We start from the raw sequence: 13,439 nt of genomic DNA, 5'->3' as shown, positions 1-13,439 counted from the left end.
ACACAGGCTTCCCCCGGGGGGGGGGGGGGCGCGGCCTGAGTGCGCGCGGACAGGAGCGCGCGAGTGATTGTCAGCCCAGACCCCACCGCACAGACTCAGGTGAAGCTACTGCCCGACACACACACCCACACACACCGACACACACCCACCGACACACACACACACACACCGACACACACACACACACCGACACACACACACACACACCCTGACACACACACCCCGACACACACACACACCCTGACACACACACACACACCCTGACACACACACACACACACCCTGACACACACACACACACACACCCTGACACACACCCCGACACACACACACACACACACCCTGACACACACACACACACCCTGACACACACACACACACACACCCTGACACACACACACCCTGACACACACACACCCCTGACACACACACACAACCCCGACACACACACACATGACCCCGACACACACACACACCACCTTGACACAGACACACACACACCTGACACACACACCCCGACACACACACACACCCTGACATACACACACACCCTGACACACCCGACACACACACACCTGACACACACACATCCTGACACAACCACCCTGACACACACACACCCTGACACACACCCTGACACAAGCACACACACACACCCCGCACAGACTCAGGTGAAGCGACTGCCCGACACACCCCCACACACACACCGACACACACACACCCACACACACACACACACACCCACACACACACACTGACACACACACACAGACACTGACCCTGACACACACACACACCCTGACACACACACACCCACCCTGACACACACACACACACACACCCTGACACACACACACACACCCTGACACACACACACACACACACACCCTGACACACACACACACACCTGACACACACACACACACACCCTGACACACACACACACCACCTGACACACACACACACACACCCTGACACACACACACACACCCTGACACACACACACACCCTGACACACACACACACACTTGACACACACACACACACACCCTGACACACACACCCCGACACACACACACACCCTGACATACACACCACACACCTGACACACACACACACACACCCTGACACACACACCCCGACACACACACACACACACCTGACACACACACACACCCTGACACACAACCCGACACACAACACACCACACACACCCTGACACACACACACACACCCTGACACACACACACACACACCCTGACACACACACACACACACACCTGACACACACACACACACACACACACACACACCCTGACACACACACACACCCTGACACACACACACACACACACCTGACACACATACACACACACACACCTGACACACACACCCGACACACACACACACACACACCCTGACACCACACACACACCCTGACCACAACACACACACACACACACACACACACACCCCTGACACACACACACACACACCCTGACACACACACACACCCTGACACACACACACACACCCTGACACACACACACACACACCTTGACACACACACACACACCCTGACACACACACCCCGACACACACACACACCCTGACATACACACACACCCTGACACACCCCGACACACCCCGACACACCCTGACACACACACACATCCTGACACAAACACACACCCTGACACACACACACCCTGACACACACCCTGACACAAGCACACACACACACCCTGACACAAGCACACACACACACCCTGACACACACACACACACACACCCTGACACACACACACACACACCCTGACACACACACACACTGACACACACACACACACACCCTGACACACACACACACACACCCCGACACACACACACACACACCCTGACACACACACACCCTGACACACACACACACACACCCCGACACACACACACCCTGACACACACACACCTGACACACACACACTGACACACCCCGACACACACACACACCCACACCCTGACACAAGCACAAACACACCCTGACACAAGCACACACACACACACCCTGACACACACACACACACACCCTGACACAAGCACACACACTGACACACGACAACAACAAAATGACATTTATAGAGCGTCTTTCAGGTCAGGAGGACGACCCAAAGCGCTGAACAGTCAGGTGTCGGGGCCGAGCACAGGGGAGGGTGGGGTAGGTCTGAGGGAAGGCAGAGAGGTGGGAGGGAGACCAAAGGCACGGCCGAAGAGAAGGGTCTTGAGACACGCGCGCACACACACACACAGACTACACCGCGCCCTGACCCAAACACACACCCTCACCACCCAGTGCCAACAATCCCCCAAATAAAATTGATCACTCACTCCGTGGCCGGTTGTGGGACACTGCTGTGCTGCCACGTTTCACCCACAAAACACAGTCACTCCATTTCACAGTATAATCCTGTGAAGCACTTTGAGACGTCTCAACGACGTGCGAAGGCGCTATTCCAATGCGAGGGTGATTATTATTTATTATTATCTTACGGTAATTATAAAAACCAGTCAACCCACAGGTGAATAGCTCCTCGACATATACCCAGGTTTACGCGTACGAAGGAGAAAGGGACAGAAGGGTATAAACTGCCACCGAATAGCTGAGCTGAATTGCCTGTTTTCTGTATTGGACAGTCTCCGTATCGGGTTATTTTAGTGTCGAGCTTCAAATTTCATGTTGTTTGTTATTCAAATGACACCTTTACGTTTTATGCCAAGTAATGGTCATTTGACTCGACTCACACCCTGGCAGTATTTAAGTTGTCGTCTTCACCATCTTGTTCTTGGTACAGCTGTTGATATGTTGAGGATAGCACACGTTGTCAAAGGGAGCAATAGGAACTTCGTCAACCATATTTTACACACAAGTAACGTAAGTGACTTTTACTCCTTGCAACGGTTTAGCTTTTTTAAAACATAAATTGAAGGGGTGATGTTAGAGTAAATAGGGAGACGTTATTTCTATTGATCGCAGAGACTGTGACCAGAGAACATACAATAACAACTTGCAATTAGATAGCGCCCTCCACGCAATTCACTTTCCAGTATACTCTTTGAAGTGCTTGACACGTGTCGAAGATGTGATAAAGCGCTATATCAAATGAAAGGATTATTATTATCATTATCTAACCACTGTTTGCCATGTCTTGTTTCTCTGATACCTTTTCGAGATTTGTTGCTCGTCTGCACTATGGCGTTAGACCCTTCTTAATGTTAATAAAATCAAGACATTGGAATGCAATTCACTGACCGCAACATTAAAGTATAACTAGAGATGCTAATGTACAACTAAACCGTTTGTGGGACAATTGGCTGCTGCACTTTGCCCACAAAATATACAGTCTATTCTGTGAAGCGCTTTGAGACGTTGAGAAGACGTGAAAAGCGCTATATCAAATGCAAGGATTATTATTATTATTTAAATGTTCTCTAACTGTGTTGTAATTCTCATCGATGCTGGGAATCCAAGGTTGCCAGAGGCTTTCTGATTGAAGGCGTGGGGTTGTCTTAAGGATGATGATAATAATAATCCTTGCAATTTGATATAGAGCTTTATCATGGCTTTGAGACGTCCCAAAGCGCTTCAGAGAATAGATTGTGAAGTGAATTGACTGTATATTTTGTGGGCGAAACGCGGCAGCCAATTGTCCCACAAACGGTTGTGGATTGAGTGACAGAATTTCTTCGCTTGCAACCAAAGGATCCAATATGGAATGTAGATTGACACACAGAAAGACATTTCATCTTTATCTATATTCATCCGGGAGGACTCCTGTGGGAGGACTCCTCTCGGAAGGACTCAGTGGGAGGATTCGGTGCTTTAAAAATGTAATGCTGTTGTTGTTGCCGCAGCTTAGCTTCGTCTGTGTTCTTTATTTTGTTCCCACCGCTCGGCTACGTGCAGGCTCTGTGACGCAGGTTGCCACAGCGCCACGGTCAGCCGGCGCGGCCAGCAGATGTAACTGCAGTGTGTGCACACACAGGTGGGCGCTCTGTGACCCACGATGCCACAGCGCCGCTTTGACTCGGCGGCCGCCAGGTGTAACTGCAGCGAAACTGAAAATAACTCCTGAACGATAGGAGATACCTGAAAATATGCCCACGTTACTCCCAGCGCACCTTTCCGATGAGGTATAAATCATGTCTCTACGTCAGTCGGTTATTGAGATCCTTACTGAAGCGCAGACAGACATTGTCGTTTTATTTATATGTGTACATATACCAGAAGATCAAGCGGAGGGAACGGACATCAATCACGTCCCGGCTTTTGGGAAAGATGAGCTCATTTTCAGCAAAGGAAAGGTACTCAGCACCAAACTATATTCATGCGATATGCAATTCATGCTATTCATGCAATTAAACTATCCGCACCTAAGGTATTTCCCTGCTTAAGAGTATCCAAATCAAACTGCTGGGAGTTTGGTATATTGTTGGCTTATCCGTGTCTGGGATGGGGTTGGAGTGCGTGCTCTTCTCCCCCACAGGGACAAGCCTTTGCTCACTTAATCCCAGACAGTTTAGGTACATTACCAAGCAAGTATGTAACCTGTCCTTCGGATAAGAAGCTAAACTGAGGACCCGTCTGCCTGTTCAGGTGGACGTTAAAGATGGGACGGGTGTAACTGGAGTTTAACTGGAGCTAAAACCATTCTGTTTTATGTCCCGAGTTTAACAGTGAATCCTTGGTTGTAAGGAATAAAACCCGGGGTTCCATTTTTTTTGTAGGTAAAGATGTCCAATCAAAAGAGTGCTCGGAGGATTGAAGGTTTGGACAAAAATATTTGGTAGGTGTGATATTCCTCCTTCTCCTCCCCCCCCCGACAGAACTACACTCAGTAGGGGGGCAGTAACTGTCTGCTTGTTGCAGTTGGAATGCCTGCTTTTTCTATTGGGCAGGTTTTTCTATCAACCCTGCCCTTCCTAGCCAATGCCCTGGAACCCATGGTTGCAAACCAACTTTGTTCACACCTCGCCTTCCACTCCCTACTCGAACCCCTCCAGTCCGGTCTCCACCCAACACACAGCACAGGGCCAGCACTCGTCAAAGTAACAAATGATGCCCTCTCTCTATGTGACCAGAGCCTCCTCAGCCTCCTGCACCTCCCTGCTACATTCGACACAGTCGACCACGCCATCCTCTTCCACCACCTCTCCTCCTTCATCCACCTTAGTGGGACTGCACTCACATGGTTTGAGTCCTACTTGACCAACCGCTAGCACTTCATCTTGACCAATGATTTTACCTCTCTCCCCGCCTGGTCACCTGTAGGGTTACCCAGGGCTCCATCCTTGGCCCCCTTCTTTTCCTCATCTACATGCTCCTTCTCGGCGATCTCATTGCAGGTAATGGGGTCAACTTCCAGATGTATGCGGATGACACTCAAATCTATTTCTTCCCCTCCTCCAGCTGCGACTCCCAGTCCTCTGATATCCTGTCAGCTTTTTTTGATGATTTGACATCAAGGTCTGGATGAGCGCAAATTTCCTGCATACTCTTTGGCTCCCGTCAACGTCTCTCCTGTAGGTCTGAACTCTTCAATCTCCCTGGGCTCTCCCTCAGTCTCTCCAAACCCGTGTGCAACTTAGGGGTCGGGTTCGATTCCCAGCTTTCCTTTCTTTCCCACATCCATTCGCTAACAAGGACCGCTTTTTTTCACCTCTGCCACATTGCCCGCTTCCGTCCATACCTCACAACTGATGCAACTGAAACCGTCGTCCACACCTTCGTCAGTTTCTGGCGGGTCTATTGCAGTGCCCTCCTCGCTCGTCTCCTGAGCTCTACCATACATAAAATCCAATTAATTCAAAACTACACCGCCCGGATACTCAACTGCACAAAATTCCGTACCCTCATCACACCGGTCCTTGCCTGGCTCCATTGGCACCCAATCACCGAATTGCTCGATTTCAAGATCCTCTCATTCGTTTTCAAAGCACTTCATTCCCTCGCACCTCCCTACCTATGCAACCTGCCTTGCCCCCATTCCACCACCTGCTGCCTCCTCTCGGCTGGCTCCAGCCTCCTAATTGTCCTTTGTGCCCTCCACTCCACCATCAGTGGCCGTGCCTTCAGCCACTACGCCCTGAAACTCAGGAACTTTCTCCCTCGATCACTCCGCCTTGCCCCCTCCGTCCCCACCTTCAAATCCCACCCAAAGAGCTTACTTTTTGATCGTGCTTACGGTCACTCCTCCCCTCCCTCTCCCCTTAGCTCATTATCAGACTACCCTCCTGTGAAGCGCTCCGGGACGCTACCCTGTGTGAAGGGCACTATATAAATGCAACTTGTTATTGTTGTTTTCTGTTGGCTTCAGGGTGGAAATTACAAAGCTTGTCAGCCAACATCAGGTAGTGAACCTTGGGCAAGGCTTCCCTGACTTCTCACCACCACAGTTTGTAAAAGAAGCTTTCATCAGGGCTCTCAACAGTGAGAACAGCCTCATGAACCAGTACACCAGGGGCTTTGTAAGTACTCGCAATAGAGTCCCGCAGGGTAGTGGTTAGGGCACTCACCTCGCAAGCCAGAGGACCCGGGTTCGATTCCCAGGCAGGGCGAAACCTTCCTTACTCCACACGCCTCTGTTTACCTAGCAGTAAATAAGAATCCGGTTGTTAGTCACTTGGTGGATCGCTTTACAGGGGGTAATAATCCCTCAAAAAAATTTGGATTATGGCTGTTTGTAGGATACCACTGTGTGCGATTTGCTACCAAGTTTCTCCCACAAAATATACAGTCAATTAATTTTACAGTATATTCTATTAAGCGCTTTGAGACGTCTCACTGATGTGCTAAGGTGCTATAACAAATGCAAGGATTATTATTATTATTTCTCGTCCTTGGTGGAGTACACTCCACAAATGCCTGGTGAACAGGCATTTGTGTTTCTGAAGCTGTCAGGTAAAGCCAGGGTTCCAGCTGTTTTTTTTAAAAAAAAGCTAAATGATCCTCTCCTACTTTGCTCCATCAGGAACCTTCTCCCTCAAGTATCAAAATTTCTGAACGCAGGAATTGCTGGACAAAAAAAAAACAAGGTCCACCTCAGTTCACCTTCTTTTTGGAACAGAGTGGAGGAAAGCTTTGGGAACCTTAGACCCAAAGTTGCCTGTTTCTTCCTGGCATACTACACTTTACTATACGTCATGTCTCAAATGACTCATATACACTGTATCCCAACATATTATTTTCTAAAAGAAATCTATCTCATCGACTATATCAAAAACAAGGGTTATTGTTATCCTCTTCTCATTTATTGGGCCTTTTTATGCATTCCCACTTCCCTCCCCCCCCGAATAAGCAAAATCTCTCTCAGACAGGCAACAGTTAACAGAGGTCCCGCCAAGCTAGGTTTATTGCACCTGGTGTTATAATGTGATTTACTGAGTGCCACACACATTCACACTGCTGTGCTGTCTCCTGCTCTGCCTCTCAGGGTCACCCTCCGCTGGTAAACATCTTGGCCTTGTTTTTCGGGAAGCTGCTGGGACGCGATATAAATGCCTTGGACGAGGTGTTGGTGACGGTTGGTGCCTACGAGGCCCTCTTCTGTTTCTTCCAGGCGATGGTCGATGATGGGGATGAGGTACGATACACAATGCAATACAAAATTATATTTGTATAGTGCCTTTCACGTCACAAGGACGTCCCAAGGCACTGGATAGTTAGGGATTTGGACCCGAGCAGGGGGGCAGGAGTTGGGATAAGGGAGGGTGGAGGGTAGGGAGTGTCATGGGATCTTTAACATCCACCTGAACAAGGGACCTGGGTTAAATGTCAGAGAGCAGAGATTGTAGGGTGGGAGGGGATTACACAAATGAAGAATGCAAATGAGATAGTTCCAAAGGGTGGGGGCAGAGAGGCTAGAGTCTCGACTAGAAACTTGGTTGTTAGACGTTTGGAGGATCACTTTCCGGGGGGTAACAATCCCACAAAAAAATTGGTCACTCAATCCACAACTGATTGTGGGACCCTGCTGTGTGCAATTGGCTGCCATGTTATGCCCCAAAAATACAGTCAATCCACTTTACAATATATTCTGTGAAGTGCTTTGAGACGTCTCAAAGACACGATAAGGCTGCATGTCAAATGCAAGGATTATTATTGGAGTTTCCGACTTTTTTTTCCTTTTAAACCTGGTTGCATTTGGCCTCGCTCAGTCAGACATGAACCCACTCCGTGACTATTGCTTCGATTTTAATTTTTACAAAGTTTTTATTTGAAGCCAGTTGTGCAGTCGGTTCCCCCCTCCCTTCCTCACTTGGGCCAGGTTGATCGACCAAAATGTGTAAAGCACTTTTATCTCTGCAGGTGATCATTATTGAGCCCTTCTTTGACTGCTACGAGATGATGGCTCAAATGGCTGGAGGCCGGCCTGTATTTATCCCACTGCAGCCGGTGAGTAGCGGAAGCCAGATGAGGGCGGCACCTTTGCCTGATTATTATAGTACGTGTTATATGGAGAGATCCCATACTTGTCTGTGCAGGGTGTCCATAAAGTCCTGTTACCCCCTTTATTTTTCTCTTTCTCTCTCTCTACAGTGCACTGACCAACAACTGAAACACGTGGAAGAATGATAATAATTGTATTTACAAGTTACTTAATTGTATTCAGTACAGATACAGATAAACTATTGCCTCTGGTGGGGGAATCCAGAACAAGGGTACATAATCTTTAGGAATGAAATTTTTTCGAAGGCAGTTTCTCATCCAAAGGTTAGTGGAAATTTGGAAATCTCTTCCCCCAAAAAGCTGTGAATGCTGGATCCATTCACATCTTGAAGACCGAGGTGGATAGATATTTGTTAGGTCAGGTTATTAAGGGATACGGAGCAAGGGCGGGTAATTGGACTTTTGGTCTTATAGAATAGCGGAACAGGCTCGAGAGATGAACGGCCTGCTCCTGTTTCTATATGTAAATGCCACCATTTTCATGGCAGATAAGGATCCGTTGCCATGTTCAGTGCCACATTTTCCGTAAGGTGGATGGATGGATTGAGTGAGGAGGCGAAATGCATCTCTGGCAGATTGTTTCAGCTCCTCCATAGTCTCATATCACTATTTTGTAACAGGGGGTAACAGGACTTTATGTACACCCTGTATAATACGCTTCAGAGGAAGAATGTGAAGGTTTCCCTGTTGTATCTTTCAGAAACCAGTCTCTGGCAGGATGGTGACCAGTGCTGACTGGGAACTGGATCCAGCCGAACTAGCAAATAAATTCACCAAACGCACGAAAGCAGTCATTCTCAACAATCCCAACAACCCACTTGGTAAGGTAAGAACGAAGTCACAGACGTCCTTCCGCCTTGCCCCCTCCTTCCCCATCTTCAGGTCCCACCTGAAGACTTCCCCTTCAACCGCAATTACAGTCACCTCCCACCCTCCCCCCAGTTGGGCGTCGTGCTCCAACTGTCAAGCGCTCTGGTACACGGGCCTGTGTGAGGGACGCTGTGTAAATGCAAGCTGTTTTGTTAAGGTTTTCACACGGAAGGAGCTTGAGCTGATCGCGGATCTGTGTGTGAAACACGATGTGCTGTGTCTTAGCGACGAGGTGTATGAGTGGCTGGTGTACGATGGCAAAGAACACGTACGGATTGGTAAGAAAAAATGATTTGTTTCAAAATCAGGTAAACCTAGCCGATTGCAGAAAAAGGGCAACTGGTTTCTCTTCGACCGTATTTACAGCCATCTCCCCCACCCCCGGGTACGGAGTTAAGCACCCTGATACGCTAGTCTGTGGTGTGCGCTATACACGTGCAAGTTGTTGTTGCATAGTGTCTTTCACATCGGGAGGATGTCCCAAAGCATTGGACAGTCAAGCATTTGCACCCGACGTTGGTAGTTGTGCTGTAACCTGCTCTTGGAACTGTATTGCCACCACGCTCGCCTCTGTATGAAGCGCTTCCTCCATACCTGCGTCAATCTGGTTCTTGTTTCCCACAGCCACCCTGCCCGGGATGTGGGAGCGGACAGTCACTGTGGGGAGCGGAGGGAAAACCTTCAGCGCCACAGGTTGGAAGGTGACAAACATTTTTGATGCTCCGGAGCTCAAGTTGCCGCTTGCGATGAAACAAATGCTTGTCTAACATTTGCCTCTCTGCTCCACGCAGGTCGGCTGGGCAATTGGGCCCAAACAGGTCCTCAGGCACCTCCGGACAGTCCATCAGAACACAGTCTTCCATTGTGCCACTGCAGCTCAGGTGAGAGGCACAACTTAGCGTAGTGGTTAGAGCGCTCGCCTCGCAAGCCAGAGGACCAGGGTTCGATTCCCAGGCAGGGCGAAACCCTAGACAAGTTTCACTAACTCCACACGCCTGTTTACACCTTGCAGTAAGTAGGAAACCAGTTGTCAGTCAATTGGTGGATCGTTTTCCGGGGTTCAATCCACAACTGTTTGTGGGACCTGCTGTGTGCAATTGGCTGCCGTGTTTCGCCCACAAGATACAATCAATTCACGTTAAAGTATATTCTGTGAAGCGCTTTGAGACGTCTGATAAGGCGCTATGTCAAATGCAAAGGATCATTAATATTATCGTGCGGTTTTCCCTGTGCTGTTTTGCCCTCAGCAAGCAGTGGCCGAGGGATTGACCAAGGAGTTGGAGTGCCTAGGAAAACCAGAGAGTTACTTCATCAGCCTACCCCAGGAGCTGCAGAGAAAGCGAGACCGACTGGCTGCCTCCATCAATGCCGCGGGATTAAAGTCCATTCTCCCAGAAGGCGGCTACTTCCTGATAGCAGATGTCACAGCAACCAGTGAGTTACCTTGTGCTACAGTCCCTCTCGAGGTCTGCATATTGTGCCCGTTTCTGGTGAGAAGTCGCCCGTTTTTATCCCGCGCTCCCGTTTTACTTTCACAGGGTTTGACCTGCCGGATTCTACCGACCCCGAGGAGCTGTACGATGACAAATTAGTGAAGCGGATGATCACTGAGCAGGTGAGTGCAGAGGTGCCATGCGTGGGCCGAGGCAACACATGAGGGACACGGGTGGGCAACACACAAGGGACACGCGTGGGCGTGAACGGAGGTGACACGAGGGACACGTGTGGGCAGAAACGACACGCAAGAGACACATGGGTGGGCTGTGCGGAAATAAACACACGAAGAAGCGGGAACATATTACTGGTTGTGGGGAGCTCTCCGACACACTCTCCCACTTGGCCCCGGGTTCAGGAGGGGGAGCTTTACAATTAATTAGCGGCTATAATAAAGATTGTGACGGCAATGCTTACCTACGCAGGGCCTGGCAGCCATCCCGGTCTCTGTCTTTTACTCAGCTGAACACAAGAAGGAGTTTGAAAACTATATTCGATTTTGTTTTGCTAAGGTGAGCTGTGAAACACACACATAATAATCCTTGCATTTGATATAGTGCCTTATCACGTCTTCTAGAAGTTCTCAAAGCGCTTCACAGAATTTATTGTAAAGTGAATTGACTATGTATTTTCTGGGCGAAACGGGGCAGCCAATTGCGCACAGCAGTGTCCCACAAACAGACGTGGATTGACTGACCAAATCATTAGTATTTATTTTGTATTGTTTGAAGGGTTTATCACCCTCGGAGCAGCAACCCGCCAATTAACTACTAACCGGGTTCCTACTTACTGCTAGGTAAACAGAGGCGTGTGGAGGAAGGAAATTTGCCTAACTTGTCGCCCTGCCCAGGAATCGAACTCAGATGCTCTTCCTTGCAAAGCGAGTGTTCTAACCATGTTAAATATTTTGTTTTACTTCCCAGGAGGACTCGACACTTAGTAAGGCGGAGAAGATCTTGCAGGAGTGGAAAAAGTGACCAGCCCTGCGCGGGAGGCTGTGCTCACACACGCAGTAAACTCAGGAATTTTTACTGCAGCAGCTTTGCACTTTGAGAATCATTTGAGTAGAAAATGTAGTTTGTTGAAAAGGACGTGGTGGCTGCCTTCACTTGGCCCTTCCCAGGGGCATAACCTGCACTTAGAAACCAGTCATTTATAACACAAATGAAACTCTCCTCACCCTTACCCATTACCTTGCTCCTCAAGAAGCTTTGAGCTGGAGGGGAGCAATCCATTTGGGGCTATACACCAGTCTCCCCCCTCCCCCATTTACCATTATAAATTACTCCTCTTTAGATAGTTCCCTTGTGAAGACTAAGGATCCTACCTTGATCACTGCACTCACAGCACATTGCACATCCTAACAAGTCTGTGTTAAAAGACAACGAAAAGGAAAGCATTTATAGAGTATCTTTTAAGTTGGGAGGACGTCCCAAGGCACTGGACAGTCGAGGGTTTTCACACGGGCAACAAAAAAACTCCCATCTCCCCCTTTATTCCCATCCCTGTCCTGTTCACTCTTCCTCCCTCTGTGGATATTCACCCACTTACTAACCTCCCTAACTAGCTGGCCTGTGGGATGGTGTTCCAAGAACTCTTCCACTCTACGACCAAGTGTCGCCAGCTGCTCCTCAAGGTCAGAAGCTTTGAGCTGGAGGGGAAACAGCTGGACACCGTGCCCACATGTGCTCCCATGTTAGGCAGTCTCAGCACAACACAACCATCAGCCGTGGGGCTGTTGACGCTCAGTCCTTGAACATATTCAAGACTGAGACAGATAGATTTCTTATTGCAAAAGGGATTAAGGGATATGGGGATAAGGCAGGGTTAGGTTATTAGCTGGAGTTAGATTAGAAGATCAGCCATGATTGAATGGCGGGGCAGGCTCGAAGGACCGAATGGCCTACTCCTGCATGTTATGCGTCTCCACACTAATTGAATGAACTTTCAGAAACTTTGTGGCTCACCCAATTGCTCTGTTCCCTCTTGAAACCTTTATATGTGTGTCCACAGACCTGACAGTCCCCAACCCTCACTTCTCCATTGAAACCCAATGGGGCATTATTATACTGCTGCTGAATATAAACTAGGGATTGATTATGGAGTGATTAATGAATTAAAGCCTTGTTTGTAGATATAATGTATTGCCAATGAAGAATAAACAATACTGCAATTCCCTGGCTCTCTTGGTTTCTGTGTACTTTGCATCCAGTTTTTACACCTTGTACACTTCAACAACACTGGCACGTTGCTACTTCTCGTCTCTAACTTGATGAACCGCTCGCCATATTAGACTCTTCCTTCTCTCTGGGGCACAGAACTTTGGCTGTGATCCCAGTCAGTCTTTTACTCCTCTGAGCACTACAGTTATGCAAATTTCATGCAGCTGAGCTTTGGCAGCCCTGGACTGACTACTGGCTTCCTAACCAGCCAACTTCACAGAACTGTTACCTATACTTGGCGCCCAAAAACATGTGGCTCAGCAATGCCAACACTAGCAGCCGCCTGGAAGCTCTTTCACCTCTGAGGCACTGACAGGGCTGTGGTTTCAAGCCTCTTGTCGGGACTTTGAGTT

The 13,439-nt window shown here is 48.8% G+C and overlaps 1 protein-coding gene across 3 annotated transcripts; it reads left to right on the top strand.

Moving 5' to 3' along the window:
• The first annotated feature begins 65 nt into the window (after positions 1-65).
• Positions 66-13,046, top strand: kyat1 (kynurenine aminotransferase 1). Of its 3 annotated transcripts, none has more exon segments than NM_001292719.1 (14): positions 66-99; positions 2,847-2,926; positions 4,780-4,838; positions 6,369-6,519; positions 7,485-7,634; positions 8,360-8,446; positions 9,201-9,326; positions 9,528-9,648; positions 9,995-10,071; positions 10,162-10,251; positions 10,618-10,804; positions 10,909-10,985; positions 11,290-11,376; positions 11,788-13,046. In NM_001292719.1, coding segments are annotated over 13 exon segments (1,338 nt in total). In that variant the 5' UTR covers positions 66-99; positions 2,847-2,854; the 3' UTR covers positions 11,842-13,046.
• The last annotated feature ends 393 nt before the right edge of the window (positions 13,047-13,439 follow it).

Source organism: Callorhinchus milii, unplaced genomic scaffold (assembly GCF_018977255.1).
Source record: "Callorhinchus milii isolate IMCB2004 unplaced genomic scaffold, IMCB_Cmil_1.0 Scaffold8, whole genome shotgun sequence".
NCBI lineage: Eukaryota > Metazoa > Chordata > Chondrichthyes > Chimaeriformes > Callorhinchidae > Callorhinchus > Callorhinchus milii.
The sequence above is the reverse complement of the archived record's forward strand: the minus strand, read 5'-3'. Positions and strand labels throughout refer to the sequence as shown.